This window comes from Copadichromis virginalis, linkage group LG3 (genome assembly GCF_057382275.1).
Source record: "Copadichromis virginalis isolate Kocher_CV1m ecotype Utaka linkage group LG3, C_Virginalis_male_GT1.1, whole genome shotgun sequence".
In the NCBI taxonomy this organism is placed as follows: Eukaryota; Metazoa; Chordata; class Actinopteri; order Cichliformes; family Cichlidae; genus Copadichromis; species Copadichromis virginalis.
This window is the reverse complement of record NC_140620.1, coordinates 6,394,106-6,416,273: the sequence shown is the minus strand read 5'-3', so window position 1 is coordinate 6,416,273 and position 22,168 is coordinate 6,394,106. Positions and strand designations below refer to the sequence as shown.

General features: G+C 40.9%; 1 protein-coding gene and 1 long non-coding RNA gene across 2 annotated transcripts in view; one reads left to right on the top strand and one right to left on the bottom strand.

Annotated features, from left to right (window-relative positions):
* LOC146712477 (uncharacterized) overlaps window positions 1-22,168 on the bottom strand; it is a 54,285-nt gene that overhangs the window by 11,797 nt on the left and 20,320 nt on the right. The gene's annotated exons all lie outside the window — the stretch shown is intronic.
* LOC146712478 (uncharacterized) lies at window positions 16,867-19,536 on the top strand. Its single transcript, XM_085443004.1, has one exon. It carries the CDS (start codon window positions 17,007-17,009, stop codon window positions 19,341-19,343), a length of 2,337 nt encoding a protein of 778 aa, XP_085299130.1. The 5' UTR covers window positions 16,867-17,006; the 3' UTR covers window positions 19,344-19,536.

Genomic DNA, 22,168 nt, shown 5'->3' with positions numbered 1-22,168 from the left:
CACAACACTGAGAGAGTTTGTCTTAGGAGAGCTGAGAGCACGAACATGGGAGGTTCAACATTCCAGTGCCGAATACTCCGTGCCGCAGCGTTAAATAGGCAAGGGGGACGCCGCCTGATCAGCAACAGGTGTAGAAATCACCGCAGATACGTGGGCCAAGGGTGAGAGCCCACAATGAGCTCCACCCAGGGAAGCAGGAGAGAAAACAAAACAAACCTGTGGCCAACATGAGCGAGCCGGAGAGGCACAGGGACCATGACAGCCAATACCAAGTGCACAAGTTCACCCCAGATGGTTCCTCTTCTCTGTAACTTGGAGGATGTGGAGTAGGCTGTATTTTAATCAAAGACATATCAATCAATCAATAACCATGTCTAAAAACAACACAGGTTGACCAAAGTGCTGTACACAGTAAAAGAAAAAGTAAAAAGTAGAAACAAATACACACAATGAACAAAACAAAAAATAATCCCAAATTTCGTTTTTTTTTCTGAAGGGGTCAAACACTTTTATGCAAGAATGACAGCGAGGTGAAAAACCTTCACCCGCAAGAAAACTCGAGCTGTGACTCATAGTACGAACACACACCTCACAGTAACACACTTTAATTGTTTAATGTGAACTTTTTGCCAAGCTAGCTAATCCTGACCAACACACCAGACACAGAAGATAAAGGAACGATGTTTTACTGTTAGAGACAGAAAGGTTAAAACATTTTGGCAGAGGGCTAAAAGGGGCTAAAATTACCCAAAAAGAAATTCCATTTGACCAAAAACACTTAATTTTTAAAAAAATTAAGTATATAGTTATGAATAATGAACAAATAATTAACAAACTGGGGTTTATAAATCGTGTAACACATCCTTATGGTAAGAAATTTTACCTTAATGCGTTACATGTGTTAGAAGTCAATTTATCTTTAACAATATACTCCTTATTTTATATCTCCTGATCCTTCACAGAGCTGCATGAACCTGTTGTTGATGTCAGAGAGTCAAACTCTGCTGAAGAGTGGGTTGTTTCCTGTTCAGCCACTGGTCGACCTGCTCCCACTGTAACACTCAGTGTCTCACAGTACAACACTGTCAGTGTGTCCAACACCAACGCTACATTCACTGTCACCACTACAGCTCTGCTCTCAGGTTCACGTAAACACAGCACACAGGTGGGATGTGCAGCACGAGTGCTCTCTGCTCCTCACAGAGAGGTGATGGAGACGATTCCTGAGGTCCAGCAGACGTCAGATTATCAGTGATGGTGAGAAACTGAGATGCAATAACAATGCATTGTGGTAGTATGCATTTTCTCTTTGATCAATAATTGATGTATTCATTTTGATCAGTGGTCTTTGTCAGTGTTGCTGCTCTGCAGTAGGCTACTCTTTAAAGAAAAAGACGAGATAACTTTCATTTTTGATTTCTTGTCATTTTTTTCTACACCAAAATCATTTCCATGTCATTCCCAAAGGTGTAATTATTTTCAGCGACTGCAAACTGAACACATACTTTTCATAACTGAGTTTGTTTCTTCAGTTGTATTTTGGTAATGCTGTTGTACAGCAGGGAAGCAAACACAAGTGCGTCTGTGTGTCCACCATGTCTCACCCGTGTGTTTGTGCTCTGTAGTTTAGTTGTTTCCAGTCTAGTTTAGTTCGTGCTCCATTTGCTGTTTGTCCATATTTATTTTTGTGTTCAATAAACCACCTTCACTTCTCCACTACTGCCTGCGATTGGATCCTCATTTATTATTTTCACACGGCTCTCCTCACCCGCCGTGACAGTACGGACCAGCCAGATATGGATCCAGCGGCAGTCACCCCACCTAGGGAGCTTCAGGAGGCCGTTATCGACTCTGCTTCTAAATTGATTTACCAGCTGTTAGAGCATGAGGGAGAAGCGTCTCTTTACACTGTGGAAGCCAACCTACAACACCTTATTTCCAGTTACCCCTGGTTATTGGACTCACTGCATCCGCTCGTACAGAATTTTGTTCTTCACGAGCTTCACCTACACCCCCCGCCGCTACCGCTCGCCTGCTCATGCAGTGATATCATTAGTGACAAGTCAGGTGATAGAGGCTAATGCAAAATGGTGTTTCAGTGAGGCAGAATTTATTATGACAATACATTTTTTTTAAATACTCAGTATGAATTAAACAGGTTAAAGGTCAATGCTCTGTTGTAATATAAAGACAAAATGATTGACAGCAGCCCAGCAATATCAGTAAAACGCAAATTAGCCACATGGTGCAATGTAAGGAGCTCTGTGATTGGTTAGGAAAGGACAGACTGGCCACCTCGATTTTTCTTCACTGCACATTGATCCATAGCTTTGCTCTGTAAAGGCTAACAAAGTGCTTTTGCTTTACAAAGACATTAAGCGTCGGTATTCACTCTTTTAAAATGCCACTGAACACTGGAGTGAAATGGAGCCCTGATCCTCAGAGTTTTATTGTTGCTAACATTTCTTATAGATAGCACAGATAGTGCCCCACTGCAGTAATCACTCATGTCTAGATATTCCTGTTAAAAGGGAGTTTTTCCTCCCCACTTTAATGGCTTCCTTAACGCAGGTCAGAAAGGATAATAGAAACTCAATAAATTATGAAATACAAAACTTACTGGTTCACTGCACACACAAAACGTCTCTTATTAGCACAACACTGCTCAGGGCTCAGAGTATATTCCTTACAACTTATTAAACCTTAGCATGTTATTTTGAAGTGTTACAGGTGAAACAGCCAACCAGTGAAGTTAACTGTAATTTCAACATTGAGCTACAAAAATGCTTTTTTTTTAAAAAAAAAAAAATTTAATTTCTTTTTACAGTTTTGCAATTTTACACAAGTTTTATCATCAGTGTCACAATGACTGCTGCTAAAATTGAGTATGAGCTTTTTGTTGGTCTGATTAAAAGGTTAAATGTAAAAGCATAATTTAAACATGTGATGTGAGGTCATTAATTACAGTGCAGGTGTCCTGCTTTAGGATCATATATTAATACTTCCAAAAAAGTAAAGTTGTAGAGAATCTATGTTCATTATCGTTGCTAATCATGGAAAGACAAAGACGTCAGACTCTGCTGAAAAATATTACACCCTCCTACTCTCTGCACACAGCGGTCTGAGGGACCTTCCAGGATCGGGGATTTTATTTATTTTGTTCTTTTTTTGGTCTTACTGGTTAGTAGGTGGTGATTTTGTACCTGGTGATCTCACATTTGGAACATAAATTGCTTTGGAGCAGATTAGGTTCAAAGGATAACTTGCAGAGGTGGGACCAAGTCATTGTTTTGCAAGTCTCAAGTAAGTCTCAAGTCTTTATCCTCAAGTCTCAAGTCAAGTCTCAAGTAATGTCAGGCAAGTCAGAGTCGAGTCTCAAGTCACTGGTGTAAAAGTCCGAGTCAAGTCACAAGTCTGAAACTTTGAATTTCAAGTCCTTTCGAGTCTTTAAAAAAAAAAAACCCGAAAAAATAATGTTGCAGTTATATGCTAAATGTAAATATTAGACCATGTAATTTTAAAATCTGTGTTTTTCTCAACACATGACAAAATAGTGAACTTAGAAAATATACACAAATTGTGAAATTGCACCTCTTTAAAATGCAGCTCAATTAAACCTAGCTCCAAGAATAATTTTCACCGACAGTTCTGAGATAAGCTGCATGTTATTCTTGGATGCGGTTGTAGGACCAGCTTTAAAATCGCATGACAAAAATATCATACACATTAAAAAAAACTGTATCACCAACGTAGCCTGGACAACATTTGCTAGTTAGATGAAGTCAGCTATCTCATCGTAGCATATTTATAGGCATATTTATAATTATACGGTTCTTGGAGTGAGTGCATACACTCATGAAGTTTAGTAACTTCAGGTCACTGCAACAAGCCCAGGTACAGTTTACCGACGGATGGGTGCAGGACCTTGAAATGCACCGTGTAGAACGAAAGACCATCGTACGCAGGGCCTGCCCGTGGCATAGGCCGTATAGGCAAATGCTAAGGGCGCCGTCCATCAGGGGGCGCCACGCCAGTGCCACAAATGTTGAAAAAAAAAAAAAAAAGTTGGTACTATTATTTCTAAATACAAAAAATAATCCCACGTTAATTAAAATGCAAAGTAAAGCTTATTTAATAGAAATATTATTTGTTACAACATTACACTACACTGCTGATGTAGGGGGGCGCCACCTAAAATCTTGCCTAGGGCGCCAGATTGGTTAGGGCCGTTTCTGATCGTACGTATCATAAGTTTACCAGTCTCACAAATTGTCGTCATAAATACACATTCCTTAACCGTTTATTAATAGGACCTTTGAGCTCAACGGTAATTAATTAGTAGTGGAAATAATTTCTGGTAGCATCACAGAAATGTAGCAGTGACAATAATATTGTATGCTGTAATCGTACTGGGCAATTAGTGATACAAAAAACCTGTTTTATCCTGTGAATAAAAGTATATGTTTTTGTCAATGTACCATAATAACAGAAGCGAAACACAATATTGTGTCAGGACAATTCACTATTTATGCACAATAAATAAAGGAGCATAGCGGACAATTTCTGTTCAGCACCAGACTTGCTTGTAACCTATATCACCAATTATGTTAAGAAAAATGACGTATTAACTACTAAAAAACACTGACCTTCGTGTAAATGCTTGGAGCAGACTAACCTGTGAGCTGGAGTGTTCTGGCACGTTATATTTGGTCTTTGAATGGCTGCAATCCAGGCCATCCGTCGCGTCTTTGTTACTTCGGAAACATGGCTTGAACAATTTCTCTTCAACGACGTAATCCGATAACAACCGATCTCTTTACCCGTCGGCTTCCCGTGGCTGTCATGCGACCGGCTATTGCAGTTAATAATACAACAGCTTCTTGACATTTTTGTGTTTCTTTTTATCGCTGTATAACTGATTTTAATTGAAAGCCTGCGTGCGCTAGTACCGCTTGCCACGAGTTCCCAGAATCCTTTGCGGTTCTACCCGTGAATGACGTCACATTTTCAATCTCTATATAATATGCATGTTAAATTTTATATTTGGGGTGAAATATCAAGTCTTTTCAAGTAAACCGGTTCAAGTCCAATTCAAGTCCCAAGTCATTGGTGTAAAAGTCCAAGTCAAGTCACAAGTCTTAGAACATTTTTTCAAGTCAAGTCTAAAGTCATAAAATTAATGACTCGAGTCTGACTCGAGTCCAAGTCATGTGACTCGAGTCCACACCTCTGATAACTTGGCTCTTGAAGTTAGCCGGATAAGACAGCGTTCTGCTTCACAGTTGAGGCCTCAGAGAGTTGTTGCTAACCAAAGTCTATCTTGTACGGCCATGCAGCATCTTATGACATTTTGTAACCTGAGCAGTGAAATGATTGCTGTTTTAGTGCACATACACAGTGTGGGGATCAGTATCAGGACAATAAAGTTATGGTGCAAAAAGCTGCATCTGGTCAGAAGGAAAAGCACGCACACTTGGAAGACTTGACCATTTGCACAAAATGAATGGCTGACACTGGACAGATGAGAGAATGTGGATGGTCACACCCTCGTCACAACCCCACTTTGTTCCTCTGTGACAGAAGTGAACTATAACTCACAGCAGCATCTGAACTGCAGAAGAGATCTCTGCTCATCTCCGTCTGCATTTCTCTTTTGGTAAGAACTTATTATGTATAATTTAAAATGATTTTCCTTTTAAAGCTGGGCAGCAGGCTCACGTTGAACATCTCCATAAGCTGTCATAATTCTGCTGCTACACTAAACACTGCATTCGGTGAGCATACTAAACTTACGTAAGCTGTATATTTGCACGGTGAGAGACCTGTTTTTGCTGATTTGTGTTCAAATACAACAAGATCTTATTTAAACTGACTGTCAGATGTTGCCTATCCAGTTATGTAATGAACCCACTATATACATTAACCACAGACCCTTCACGACATCTTCATCACCTGCTGTTCCAGACAACCAACTTATACCTGAACCACTGCAGGTTAATCATCATCATTAGTAAAGGAAAAAAAAGGTGAGTGTCTTAATTTGGAAAAGCTTGAAATAAAAAATCCTATAAATTACACAAACAGATACGAATTGGAGGAAAATCCATAGTGTCTTGAGTTCTGTTTGATTTTTATTTTGCAGTGTGTCATTGTTACTACAGAGCACACTGAAACATATGACAGGAAAGAATAACTCAGTGCAGAAAGGCATTTATATTAAATCGGATTTAAACTTTGTTCTTAATGAACCGGATCTATTATGACCTGGACTTTTATCTATAAAATGGGCTTGTGAAACCCAGAGAAAAACTCTCTCAATATATCTGTAGATATAAATATATATTTATCCAAATCACATCAAGTAAAAAAGGCAAAATGACAAAATTTAAAAAAATAATAACAAAAAGTATAAATTAAAACACAAAATTTTAAGGCAAAAACAAATATCTTGATGTCTTAATACGATGAATATAAAATATAAAGTAATACAACAAGGTTAAATATCTAAACATTTAAAGACAACTACTTCAGCTTTTCAAAGCTTCTTTTTCCAGTTGAAAATGACATCATCACGCCTGAATCTGCTTCCAGGAGCCGTCCAGATCAGGCTTGTTCAGGATATTTATAAATCGTCCTAACAGTTGAAAAATAAAAAATAAACAGAGAACAAAGTAATATATATGATTAGAAATAAATAAAAAAGAAAACTATAAATAAAACTACTTCTTTCATTTAAAGAAAAAGGTCTATCAGTCCTCTTGTCGTGTGTGTTTGCAGCTCACAAAGACGACTTGCTGAGCTTCAGGATCCAAAAGGATGTATCTGCCAAATTCTTAATGTGGAAAAATGTCCATGTGTTTTCTTCTCCAGGAGACGATGAAGACACTGTTTGTCTGCATGATGCTCGTGCTGCTCTTTGCTTCCGGATTTTCTAAAGTGAACAATTTTCAACCAAGCGAGCACCGACCTGAAGAAACACCTTATGAAAAGTTTAGAAGACAGCATGTAGATGCTAAGATGACTGAAAAGCTGTGTAACACAGAAATATCAAATAGGAATATCTACAAACTTGACAACAGTTGTAAGGAAACCAACACATTCATCCTCAGCATTCCAGCAAAGGTCAAATCCATTTGTAGAGGTGATGGGAGGTACGATGAAAATAGCGGCATGACGTATAGTACCGCAACGTTTCGCATAATTAAATGTAAGCTAAAGCATCAGGGAGCCAGGAAACCCAGCTGCCAGTATGAAGGCAGGCTTCTCACTAACAGGATCATTGTCGTGAAATGTGAAGGGAAGTTACCTGTGCACTTCGATCGGGACCTTCTGCCCTCTGAGCGCAACGATGGCGAGCAACTATGAGGAAAGAGTGGTGTGGAGGGGGGCGTGGTCTGCGATGCTGCTGCAGGTGAGATGGATGTACCTGCGCTGCATTTGCTATCACGCCTCGCCAACTTAAAAGGCTTTGTGCTGTCTGAGTTGTTGGTGTTGTGGATGTGTTGGCTGGCAGTCCACAGACAGACTGATTTACACAACTGTGGAAAAAATAAAATTAATAAATAAAATAAATTGGAAAACATAGATGTGTCATTATTTCATATAGATTTCAAATAACATACCATTTGATGTCAACATGTTTTAGTTGCATTTGCAGTGCTCGTGCTGTTATATTCTTATGATTCTGTTCATTTTATGAGTGTATCCTTCAGCCTTGCTTCACATATTTACTGCTGCTTGATCAGCTTTAGTCCTGCTAGCATCAGCACAGGTAGAAACAGATCACACATCAGAGAATCGGAGGTGCATCTAAATGCAAATGGAAACTAAAAATGAAAACATAGATAACTGAGCTGAACTTCATAGATCTGAAAGTTGACCAATGCATACATAGTGCTAAAAATCAGGTATCGGGAAAACGCATTATTTTATATTATGCTGATGTCAGGGCTCTGAGTGCGGGCAGGTGGAAATGTGGATCCAAATGCAGGACTCCGAGACGAAATGTACCTAAAACCACAGCTTTTATTGCTGGCATGAAACAAAAACAGAAACCAAACCATGAAACCAAGCAGGAACACACAGGCAGGGTCTGAGGGTACGACGCGACACCAAGCATGGGAAAACACAGGGCTTAAATACACAGGGTAGTAATGAGGGAATGGGCCACAGAAGGGAGACACAGCTGGGGGAGCTGAACTTCATAGATCTGAAAGTTGACCAATGCATACATAGTGCTAAAAATCAGGTATCGGGAAAACACATTATTTTATATTATGCTGAAGTCAATTGTTATCCTTTTTTAAAACTATATCATATAATAAAGTCTGTTTTGAAGTTTACTATGGTAAAAAAAAAATATTTTAAGGCTCTTCAGATATACTGTAACTTCATAGGTATGAACCATCAAAGCATTTTCATCATAAATATAAAACTTCATTAGGTAGATCTGTTCAAATACTCATTAATGCAAATATCTGATCAGCCAATCACATGGCAGCAACTCAATGCAGGTGTAAAAGGTGAGGTCTAAAAAGAACCTTTAAGAAAATATGAATCATCTTAATCAGTCTTTAATTATGAAGCAATGGCCTAACTCCCTCTGACAAACAGACCTGTGGCAAAATTTATAAACCACTTTTGACTTTTTCCAAGGTGAACATTGTCTGGCAGCAGGTGCCCTTCCCCTCCCAGATCACGGTTCATATCTGATTTTCAGCTCTAAAGTTTATTTTTCTCTTCATAACAACTGTGCAAAGGATGATTTCTGAGGATGATGACTCATTTAAAATGCTTGGATGCTGACAATTATGCAGAGTCAGGCATGGAAAGGCTGCTCTTTGTGACAGGTGGGTGTTGTCATACATGGGTGTAGCTGCCAGCTGTCCTCGAGGCTTCACCTCTGCTTAACGCGTGTCTCTGAACTTGACCTCGTCTCATAAACTCTCCTGTGATTTTTATTTTGCATCCTTGGTTATTCAAATGAATGATTAATATATTAATATAAATCTATACAGATTTGTCCACACTGGATATGACAGTAAGAGTTAGTAAAGCTTTGTTAACGTGTCCCTCTACAGCCTGTTGTTTCTTAGTTTCACCAGTGAAACTGAATTAAAAACAAAACATAGATGACATATTGTCGCCTAGGCAACCACCAAGCTCCCAGTGCCTACAGACATTCACTAAAACATGCTGGTCATTGGATCGTTTGAATAAATACCTTTAACTAAATATCAATGTTTTCGACATGTCTTAGTTTACATTATTACACAGTTATTATGAGAGAGCATGTCTAATATTTTTCCACTAAACAGTCGTCTTCTCCTTTGGTTTGTTTGTAACAACCATTTATAAAAACTTGTGTTTTGCTTTTGTTTTATTTTTAACTGCAATTCTGGTCGAGTAGCTTTTATAGTGTTAATTCAACATATACTACAAAATAAAATGACTTTTTTTAAAGTACATTTGTGGACATTTTATTTTCAAACCATCCAATCACAGAATCAAATGCACAAAGCCTGTGATGTCATCAAAGGCACAAAGCTTGTGATGTCATCACATTCTGTCATTGGAAGGAGAAATTCAGTCAACTGTAGCAACTCTTTGGTGGCAGAACTACAAAACAACCTGTTTGTTAAAACCAAGATAAGGAAGACACAGAGACGCAGAAGCAGACGCAGACGCAGACGCAGAAGCAGACACTGAAGCAGACGCATATAAAATGGCAGAAGCACAGATGGAAGTGGTCGTGAGCCCAAATATAACAGTTTTGCAAAGATCGGAAAATGACCTCAAAAAACCCCAAACACCAAATCCTGAAACACGTCCTCTGGCACAAGTTCAAACAGAAGTGGTCGTGAAAGGCAAGAAAAAAAGGGGGCAAAAACAGAAAAGAGTGGCTGAAGAACCCAGACGACCGATTACTCGGGCGTATGCTCGGGCTCTTCTAGAAGCCCAAAACAACGTGGCTGATGGAAGCAACCTGAGAAATGAAGAAGTGTCAGGAAACCCTGAAGGAACCTCTGAAAGGGAAAACCCTGAATCCCTCCCTATGTCAGAACCAAAGGACGACGTGAATATGGAGACAGAGGCAAACATGAATAACGCCAGTGGACAAAACCCTGGGCCAAATGGAGGGACGTGGCAACATCAGCCAAATCCCAGATTTATACCCCATCATGGCAGAGTCCAGTATGATTCATGTTGTGAGATTGCTGCTCTCAGGCATCAACTACAAGCTTCCCAAAACCACCAGAACGAGCTTTACTGGAAACTGGTAGCTGCTAATAAGAGGGCTTCTTATTACCAGTCTAAGGTGACCAAACTTCATGCACAGATGATCGCCGACAAAAAACAGCATGAAGAAACAATTAAAGAGCTCATAGAGCAACTGGAGGAGGCTAATGATAATAATAAGCCTGATAAGAGCAAAACAGAGGTTCAAGCAAAGGACAACCAAGCAGTTGTCATGCTGGATGACATGATCCGTGTCCTGCACGAAGACGTCAGCGACCCTACCACAGAGCAGTGTGTGGATTCTTCTACACAAACCACAGAGGCTTCACACACGGACTGTGTAGGTCTGAAGGAGGCTCAATTTGAAGTCCAATACAAGACTCAACAAGAGCAAATAGGAACACTCCAACAACAGCTCCTAGAAGCTCAACACCAACTCAAGGAACAGGAAGACAAACATAGGCAGGACCAGGAGACACTGAACATGGAAATCAGTGAGCTTAAATCCCAGCTCTGCTCCAACAAGGAGCTTCATGACATGAAAGTAGAGACTCTTTATCAAGAGTTGAAAGAAGTCAAAGCGTCCTACATTAAAATCACACAGGAGCAAAATGAACAAAATTCCAACACAGCAAATGGAAAATCTGAGCTTCTGGTGGAAAAAGACACCAAAGAACAGGACAAGGAAGAAGAAGAAGACTCCCTGACATCAACTGAGATGTCTCTGCATGACTCTCTACAACAAACAGAAGACAGAGAGAAAACGATAACTACCAATCCAGCTGAACTCGAAACTGAAGCTAAGACTGTGCCAGAGAAAAAACCCAAGAAGAAGAAGAGGAACTGGCTGCGTCGGCTTTTCAGCTGTACCAGTCCACAGACAGACAGTGTTTGTTTGTTTTTCTTTAGTAACAAATGACCTCAGACCAGCTTATAATATTTTATAAACAAATAAGCATAAATGCATAAACTCAGCCTGGAATAACATGGGATAAACATGGGATGTGCATTTTTTTATTTGTTTTGTGTTACTGAGTCTTGCAAGAATGCCAACCTTACCAGCAGCGGCTTGGTTTTTTTGTTTGTTGTTTTTTTAATTGAATGAGTGCTGAAAGTTGAGCAACAGCTGTGACAACGAGAGAAGATGGAGCCAATCAGAAACAACTGTGAAAATGTACAATATGCAAGCTAAGAAAGCAAAGTGTAGCAATGTTGCCATCATTTTTGTTATTGTGGGATTTTTTTCAACATTCACTGAAAATCACTTCTCTCATATTTCCTCTTTATTATTTTCATCACTGTTTAAGAAACGTAACAAAGTCTTATAAAGCATCTAAACCAGCATCATGAAGTGATGTTTAAAGATGGCAGCAAGCTCACAGCATCTCTCAACTCAAGAGCAACATTCAAAGTGCACAGGCTGAAGGAAATGATTGATTTTATCACATGCAATTACAATACGCCTTTTCATCTGTATCTGGATGTACAATGGGTATCGTTGTTTGTCCCAGCAGTTTACAATACAGAATGTGCATGTCTGTGGGGCTTTTATAAAGATTTCTATTTGCATTGATACAATTGCTTGGATCACAAATTGTTCTAACTTGATTAAAGTCACCAATGATAAAGGTATTCTTGCGCTTACAGTTACCATTATTATCTCTGTTTGCTATCAGATCATCACATCCCCCTTGTGGGATCATGTTGATGATATGCTGGTTTTCTGAACACGTTCGCTAGTCATGCAGAGCACAGTGCCAGAGAGCGCCACCAGCAGGAACATGGAAGTCTTCATTGTATTTCTATATCGAAAAAGTAAACAGAGTGAATATATAAATCAGTATTATTTCGTTTAATTGATTAACTTGTTTATTTTTGTTTCCTAAATGTTAATCGTGCTTAACTATTAAAGTAAAAATACAGATAGATAGGAAACTCTCTGAAAAGTCAAACTGTTTTCAGTGAGTTTATATATTTGCCAGAGGAAAGGTCAGGATCTGCATATCTGACCACTTTGAATCAATTTATATCTAAACAGAAATCAGTAAAAGTTAAAATCAGTTTATCAATATCCTCACTTATGAGGATATTGATATCCGTATAACTGGAGTTATTATAGATGTTCATACATGACATTTGTGAAAAAGGCGAGGGTGTCAGGGTCCCTGTGTCTACCCGGTCGCCTCAGTGTGGCTACATGTGTTTTTTTGTTTTGATTTTGTCCCCGCTCTCTCCCTCCCTCCTTCTCTCACTGCCTGGGCGGAGCTCATCTGTGGGCTCCTGCCCTTGGCCCACGCACCTGGTGACACCTGTGGCTCATCACCCAACAGTGTTCCAGTCCCCTTATAAGATGGCAGCCCTGTATTTCTCGTCGCTGGACCGTTGCCGACTCTCGTCAGTGTTAACCCCAGCTCAGTTCGTTCTCGTGTTTCCCTAGCGATCTTCTTACAGTAACCTTTTGCATCTCTGTGAATAGATTTGCCTGGACCTGCCCCTGTGTTACCTGAGCGATCAAGTGTGTGAGGATTGGAGCGAGCTTTTGTGTTTCTTGTGGAGTGTGAAGAGGAGCGTGGAGCGTGGATGGAGTGAGGACTTTGGAGCGTGTGTGGACTGCAAGTGTCTTTCCCCCCTCCTGTTCGTGTGTGGATTCCCGGAACCCGTCTTTTCCCCACTGTGTAAATAGATCACCTGGTGCTTCTGTAAATAAAAAACCTTTATTGTTCCCTACTCAGAGCCTACGCGTGAGTCCGTTCAGTCCCGTTGTGACAGAGGGTAAGGACGTAAATCGACTGGTAAAGAGGGACTGGTGAAGAGTCTGCAGCCGCAGCACCAATCCATCTGTCCATCTCCTGTTCCCTTCTCTGATCACTCGTGAACAAGACTGCGAGTTTTGTAACTTAATAAAAGCAGTAATTTGTTTGCCAGAGGGCCCCTTCCACGTCACACCCTGTTCTTTCCTTCTTGTCTTATATGAAAATTCACTTTGTGGAGCTTTTTGGGAAATTGTTAAACTTCAGGAAGATTCTGAACATGCCCCATCGTTTAGCCAGCTCTTTGGAGCTGAGCAGGTTCAGGCCTGTTGTTGTAAGTTTTATAAAACGATCTCATTTAAACGAATAATCCAGCTGAAGCTTCAGACAGCCGTCAGACAGTGAAACACTGCCATCTGCTGGACTCGAATAACAAAGACGCTGCTTTGACGGGTGAGGGAGTTTCAACAAGTCTGCAACGACTCAAGCATCAAACTACAGAACTATTCTAGCGGACATGGTGCTCTAATGACTGCTTCATTAACGCAGCTCAGAAAGGATCAAACATATCAATAAATTATAAAACACAAAACGTCTCTTATTGCCCAGGGCTCAGGAAGTGAGTGACCACTTAAGTGTGTTCAACAGGAAGCTAAAGACTGGTGCTGTTAAAGTGTTCAAAAAACAGCAGGAGCTCGGTGTGAGGCCACAGTGGGCCAAAAAACACAAGATGACCTCCAGCAAGGACAAAATGTATCTGGACGTCTCTGTGAGCATCTGTCTCACTGTGTAAGTGTAGCACAGTGTCTGTGTGTGCATGGCTGGGCAAGAGAGACAGCACAACTGAAAGCCAGCACTCAGACGAGGACCCGGTGCATCGTCTGTCTCATCTCAGCCAGTTTACTTACAAACTCTTTAAGTTTGAATTTTAAAGCCGACAATGTGCACAGGGCAGTGATATTTAAAATGAAGGTAAACTATTCCAATCTCTGCAGCCCCAATTGTGTATCTCACACACACACACAGTCCTGAATTCATTACTGAAGTCTCATCCAGACATTCAATGTGCTGTGTAATTAAATTGAGACGTGGGGTCAAAATTCCCACCTAGATTGAGTGAGATGAAATAGAAATCGGCTCTCCTCTAACTGACTTTATAGAAATAATTGCATAAGCTGCATTTATAACTGTTATTAAATAACAGCAGCACACGAGAACTAAAGTGTAATCCCAGCACATTTCGCTTCGCTTGCACTGATTCTTTAGAGATGACGACCGTGGTGGGTAATTAAGGGCAAACGATATACAAGTGGCGTGAAAAATGGAGGCTGCATTACCTTTCCAAAGCTTCCTTTCCCGATGGCCCGCAGTATCTGGAAGTGGTCAAAGTTTACTGTGGAGAAAATGAGAAGCAGTTAGTGAGAACGTGTCAGTTTGAGCTGAGCTATAAAACAGGGAACATGACATGTACAGCACTGTGCAAAAGTCTTGAGCCATCCCTCATTTGCTTCCAGGGATCCGGACTTCCCTGTAATCTTTAAAGTGGTATTAAGGAATAGCTCTCCAGGCTTTTTAAAGTGTTTCTGATTTTTAATCCAGGGCTTGTATTTGACCACTTTTTGTCTGTTAAGACCCTTCACATTAATCTCTGAAACATTCAAACATAAACAGACACCTAAGTCACGGAAAGGACCAGAAAACTTAACAAAGAACCAATTTTAAATTGTATCTGTACACATTTACTTGCAGCCTATTGCAAAAAAACAAAAGCCCACATCATTTGTTCTCACTTCTTTAGTTGAAGAATGCAGTTAATAACACCGTTAACACAGACTGACCTGGCAAAACACGAAAAAATAAGGGGGTGGTTCAAGACTTTTGCTCGGTACTGTATGAGAAATGGAAATGTGCACTTCACAATGTATCGCTGCACTTCGGCAGTACTGTGCAGATTAAATGTTTTTTCCTTCCCGATGCATGTGAAAGGTTAAGACTTACATCTCCAAATGTACTGGAACTGATTTGAACCAGAGGACTCAGCCACACTGTTACTGTGTACTGCATAAACACGTTTACCGATGAAGGTAAATCAGACGCTGTCCTGACTGTGTGGCTAAATTTTGTGCTGAAAGCATCAAATCAATTGAATATGATTAACTTGCTATGAGAGGTTTTTACTCCAAGTGTGACTTTTTCTGGCTTCATACACCTTTCAGGGTCAAATTCAAGCACTTTTTGAGCACGTTTAATGTCCATTTTCAACATTTTCCAGCACATTACCATAAAAAGGATGCATATTTCACTTCGCATCACCTGAGTAAGACCACGTGAAAGGCCAAATTAATAAGTCTTCTCATCAGATATTGATGCTTCTTTCTTATGTGACACAAAAAACAGGAGGAGACAGATCTTTGCTTGTGTTGTTTTTTAAGTTCATTCATTCAAAACTAACTGTAAGACGCTTAACTACATTGCAGTCTGTGTTATTGTTGTAGACCTAATTATCACCTTTAAAGTGTTTGTGCTAATAACATCATGTAGAGTAAGACAGGCATAGAGAACAGCACTGACTGGGAGAGGCTTTGAACAGATGACATACTCAGATCAATTCAACACTTTAGACTTTAAAAATGCACAAGCGTCTTTCAAAAACCCATTTATTTAATCTATCATCATTGATATTATTATGTACAGTTATAATGTACTGTTCATCTCCCTTAAATAAACAGGCAGCCTTAAAGTGTGAAATAGTCACTTGTCTACTGTCTCAGTGGCTGATAGTGCCCCACAGGCCTCAATGTCAGCTTGAAGCCATCATGTTTCAATTGTTTAATGAGAAACAGATTTTGAATGAAAGCGAGGAAACTTCGGTAGCACAAAAAAGTGCCTATTCTTTGTTCCCATATGGTTCAGTCATATTACCGTCATTTCCCCCTAAGCTGTTCCCAAAGACACCAGGTTAATACTTGAAAAGGCTGCAGCGATACACAAAAATATCATCAATATTCTGTTTACTTGGTGACAACGTCGCTTTTAGCCTTCAATCAGAAAGCCTGACGTTGGCTAGTTAAGCATCGGGCTAACGTTTAACGCTTTCACTTGAGGGAAGTAACTCGTATTACTGCTACTGCTGTGTAATCTTGGTTCAATTCACAGCATATTCTACAAGTTACCCTGCAATAACTAACTGTTAGAATAGCGCCACCGTATTGTATCGCCTCCAGGCACATTAGCGCACTCACCCCCGACTGATCAGGGAGGGGGTGGGGGGTCACACACTGAAACAGACTAACGTGCAGAGGTACAGCCCAGGCAGAGAAATGTTGCTTTTAGACTTTGCGACTCGTTTTATTTCTCTATCTGATAAGAAAACTATTCAATCAGATAGTTATTTGTGGTGAATGAAATACGGTTACAGTTTCAAGAAGTTTTAAGCACCAAATCCGAAATCCAAGCACTGCAATATTAAAATCCAATTCAATTTCTTGTTTGCTCCGAAATCTACGACATGACTATATACAGAAAAGCTTGACATGGTATGCAAAAACAACCCCGAAGACAATACAAATACAAATACATGAACAAAAAATGTTTTAACTATCAGTTATGTCATTTTAAAATTTTCCAAAACTAACATTTTCTTTGATTGACTGATATTAAATTGATTAGGGTCAAGTTTAGTGTGAACAATATTACACAAACAAGCACGTGTGTGCGCATGCGCACATATTAGAATCGCTTCGATCGCTTCTCATATGTGCGCATGCGCACATATTAGAATCGCTTCGATCGCTTGTGACGCGGTAACTTTGCTTTGATCCTTTCTGACGTCATAACTTTGCTTTGATCCCAAAACCCATAAATAGGAGCGCTCACCTGTTACTTTATGCTTAACGGACGTTGACCTGCAGCAACTAAAACCCTTTCGAGAAGTTTTGAGAGCAATTTACGAGAGAAACCAAAACAAGTTCAGTTTTGTTTCTCACCAATTCACAGCGCAAACAGACACATTACACCATGTCAGCCAACCCATCCTTCGGCTCAGATGAGCTTGGAATATCTAAAGGAACCATTTTGGGAGATCACCACATGGTGGAGGCTTTCCTTGGAGAAGGAAGCTTTGGTGTTGTAACGAAATGTCGCGATACAAAAAACAACAAAACGGTTGCTATTAAAGTCAACAAGAGCGACCCTGAAATTCTGCTCCAGGCAAAACTGGAAATTTTCATCCTGGAGCAGCTACGACGCTTGGATCCAGACAGGTGCAACATTGTCGAATGGAACGGCTATTTCCTCGATGGAGAGCGCATTTGCTTGAATTTCGAACTCCTCGACCAAAGCCTGTCAGACTACATAGGGGACCGGAATAACCAAGGTCTCCCAATGAGAGAAATCAGGCCAATTTTGCATCAGCTCGCAAATGCTCTGTTCCACCTGGGTTCTGTGGGAATAGTGCATGCTGACCTCAAACCTGTCAACATCATGGTTGTGAACCGCAGTGAGTCTCAAGTCAGAGTCAAACTTATAGACTTTGGCATCGCATGTAACACCTCTGCAGTGATTCCTGGTGACTGTGTGGGGACAATTGGTTATTGTGCACCTGAGATTATGCTTGGCACTCCATATGATGAAGCAATTGACATGTGGTCTCTGGGGCTGGTAGCTGTGGAGCTTGCTACAGGGGTGCCTCTCTATCCTGGGGAAGACGATTATGACGTTTTGAAATTCATAATTGAAACCCAGGGTCAGCTACCAGATCATCTCCTAGAGTCTGGCTTGTACACTGACAGCTATTTCATCGAGGATAACCACAACGAACAGCGCTGGACATTTAAGACCCAAGAACAATTTCAATACGAGACAGATTATCGATCCAAGGAAACTCGATCGATAAAACTTAAGTGTCTCGATGACCTCGAACAACTGCTGAAAGTTAGGCAAGGACCGGAAAATGGCCAAACATTATTTGTAAGGCTAATCAAAGAAATGTTGGCCTTGGATGCAAATCAGCGCATAACACCCTCGGAGGTTCTGAAGCATCCCTTTTTCGACCCTGGCCTCTCAAGGAGAACCCCCTGCACGGACATGAATAGTACAGGGGGAGAACTCCTTGTGCTCTTTCAGCAGCCTTCAAGCTGGAAAAGTCATGGATCGCAAAAATTCAGCTACAGTTTCCAAAACTCAGTTGAATTTCCTCAAAAAAGAGACATCAACACCTCAGCCAACCCATCTGCCTCTGAAGATGATCTTCAAATAACGAAAGGGACCATTTTAGGAGATCAACACGTGGTGGAGGCCTTCCTTGGAGAAGGAGGCTTTGGTTTGGTAACCAGATGTCGCGATACAAAAAACAACAAAACGGTTGCTATTAAAGTCAACAAGAGTGACCCTGAAATTCTGCTCCAGGCAAAACTGGAAATTTTCATCCTGGAGCAGCTACGACGCTTGGATCCAGACAGGTGCAACATTGTCGAATGGAACGGCTATTTCCTCGATGGAGAGCGCATTTGCTTGAATTTCGAACTCCTCGACCAAAGCCTGTGGGACTACTTTGGGGACCGGAATAACCGAGGTCTCCCAATGAGAGAAATCAGGCCAATTTTGCATCAGCTCGCAAATGCTCTGTTCCACCTGGGTTCTGTGGGAATAGTGCATGCTGACCTCAAACCTGGAAACATCATGGTTGTGAACCGCAGTGAGTCTCCCGTCAAAGTCAAACTCATAGACTTTGGCCTCGCATGTAACACCTCTGCAGTGATTCCTGGTGACCGTGTGGGGACAATTGGTTATTGTGCACCTGAGGTTATGCTTGGCATTCCATACAACAAAGCAATCGACATGTGGTCTCTGGGGCTGGTAGCTGTGGAGCTTGCTACAGGGGTGCCTCTCTATCCTGGGGAAGACGATTATGATGTTTTGAAATTCATAATTGAAACCCAGGGTCAGCTACCAGATCATCTTCTAGAGTCTGGCTTGTACACTGACTGCTATTTCATCGAGGATAACTACAACGAACAGCGCTGGACATTTAAGACCCAAGAACAATTTCAATACGAGACAGATTATCGATCCAAGGAAACTCGATATATAAAACTTAAGTGTCTCGATGACCTCGAACAACTGCTGAAGGTTAGGCGAGGACCGGAAAATGGCCAAACATTATTTGTAAGGCTAATCAAAGAAATGTTGGCCTTGGATGCAAATCAGCGCATAACACCCTCGGAGGTTCTGAAGCATCCCTTTTTCGACCCTGGCCTCTCAAGGAGAACTCCCTGCACGGACATGAATAGTACAGGGGGACAAAACCTTGTGCTCTCTCAGCAGCAATCATCGTTTGGGTGGCCAGAATTTTAGGGGAGCTAGAAATTCTTGTGGAAAAAAAGCCCAAAACAATAACATCAACAAAAACAACCAATGAATGTGGTCTTAAACTTGGGCACAATTTGGCTTGAAATCCATCAACTAATCTCTCAATATTCAAAGCGGAGCAGCAGACAACTTACCATCACATCAGTCCTTCAATCAGACCTACAACAAACGTCTTCCTTCTCTCTTTTTTTTTTTTTTTTTAATAAATAGGACAGGGGGAATGAATGAGAGAAAGAGGGGGAGAGAAAGAAAGAAAACCAAAGGGGAGAAGAGACGGTGAGAAGGGGGGGGAAGAGAGAGAAAAAAAAAAAAAAAAAAAAAAAAAAAACTCCTGGGTCACCTGTATGGAGAAAAAAACAAACAAACAAAAAAAACAAACAGAGGAGACCGCAAACAACAAAGAGCAACATAATAATAGAGAAAACAAAGCACCATCACAATAAACTAGCTAGTCATAGATATCAATAGTTACTAAATAATAAACGATATTGTGCAGCACGCAAGATAAACAGCGCACAGTGTGCTTTGAGGCAGCAGCCAAGAAAGCTTTAGTCCGCGTCTGTGAATACCCATGTGTGCATACCTGTGTGGATCAGCATGCTTGCATTCCAAAGGTTTCTCCATGTAATGATCTGCTAGGGAGTGTGGGGGGGCCACAGCCCCGTCCTCCAGGGTGTGAAGCGGGTATGGAGGAGATCAAAACTCCAGACATCCAGAGGCCCCCAGAACACAAGAGACCATGGAAGACCAACAGAGGGGCAGCCGCACCACTGTTCCAGTAAGAGCTGAGGAGAGTCCCAGATGACTCCAAACCTCCCTCCACCCGCTCATTGTAGTGTTGATGCATATGTGTTCTAAGGTGCAAAAAACCCAGGAGGGCATGGAGCTACCTGCCAAGGAGCAGCAGGTAAGCGCATAGTCCCTCCTGCTAGCCCTCAATGACTAAGTGTATTTAAAATTGAGAGGTGGGCAACGACGTCAGGGGTGAGGTATACACCCTGATGGTAATTTGGACTCTGTGATTGTGCCCACCCCCAAGATCCTATATGTATGTGTAATGAGAGTGTGAATAATGTGAATGTCTAAGTTGTGGGATAAAATTGAGGCAGAGGCAGCCAGAAGGGGACAGAGGGGGGGGGGGGGGGGGGGGGGGGGTCTTCCTTCTCTCACCCCAACCGGTCACAGCAGATGGCCGCCCCGACCTGAGCCTGGTTCTGCCGGAGGTTTCTTCCTGTAAAAAGGGAGTTTTTCCTTCCCACTGTCGCCAAAGTGCTTGCTCATAGGGGGTCATATGATTGTTGGGTTCTCTGTATGTATTATTGTAGGGTCTACCTTACAATAATACATACAGCCTTGAAGTGACTGGTGATGTGATTTGCTGCTGAATGAATTGGGAACTAATTGGAAATCTGGATATTAATTAAATAAACCTGCTTTGAGCATCAATTAATTGTTGTTTGAAATTCTTTATAAATATATAAATATAGTGCCACTCTTCTACTGTTTAAATTGCAACTGTTTAAAACTGACTAATTTATTCATACACTTGAGCATAAACACACGCACAGTAAATGGCCTGTATTTGTACAGCGCTTTACTTAGTCCCCAAGGACCCCAAAGAGCTTTACACTACATTCAGTCATTTGCACATTCACACACACATTCACACACTGGTAATGGCAGCTACATTGTAGCCACAGCTGCCCTGGGGCGCACTGACAGAACATTGCAGAACCTTCAGCACCTCGTATGAAAAATATTTGACTGTGTGCATGCTTTTAGCACTGTTTGGATTTGAGAAAATCTAAAATAAATCGAAATTTGCTTTTAGAAGTTGTTTTATAAAGTTCAGTGGTATATCATGCATACAATAGGACATCTATTTAGATTTACATCTTCCACAGAAAAAACTGCACATTACTGAAACTTAGTATACTGGACTTTGTTGTTGTCCCACACAGGTTCAATTTCGAGTGGTAGATGGCTCAGTGCTCAGTCAACCAAGATTTTATGATAGTGGGCACAATGAGATAGATAAGCTGCTTGTAAACAGTACTTTTATGCTCTCTTTTTCCATTTGGATAAGAAAGAAAGAACCAGGAAACAAAGGCAAACAAATAATCTGTGCCTTTATCCCAGATTCACATTATAGGAACAGCTGCTCAATGACCACTGTAGTCTTTGCTTACTGCACTTTTATCTAGATCTATGCAAAGTGATCCACTACACCTACTTTTACAGTTAAATCATTTTATGAGCACTGATGCCATTTTAATCTGAGTTTCTACTCAAATAAAATCAGTAAAGAAAAACACAGTCTGTGACGTTTGTTTTGAAGGAAAAGGTATTCCCTGCAAATGTTTATCTGTGTGAGACTATTCAGAAAACAGTCATTTTGTTTTATAGGTGAGACACTTGGCCTCTTTTTTCCTTGTTCTACGTTTGTCTTTTGTCCGATTACTCTGGAACACAAGATGGAAAACTGATATTCTCATGTTAAAAATATAGAAAAAGGATTTTATCACCCATAAATGTTAACTTCTCATGCCTCTAAGCACAAGCAGGAGCAGAAGTGCCCTCTGCAGTTTGTGTGTGGAAGTGCAAAAGCTTACAGCACCTGGTATTCCCAGGCAGTGTCCCATCCAGGGCCGTGCAGAGAGCTTTAAAGGGGCGGGTGCTCAAAGTTAAAAAGGGGCACATTGAACCAGGTTGAATAACAACAACACACATTCATCAAGAATCTAATATGGGAAGGGCAGGGCTGTGTTGATCTGAGACTGTAGACATTAAAAAGTCCATAGGAGAGATGG

Coding starts and splice junctions, on each gene's coding strand:
- LOC146712478 (XM_085443004.1), top strand. CDS start 17,007: ATGTCAGCCAACCCATCCTTCGGCTCAGATGAGCTTGGAATATCTAAA.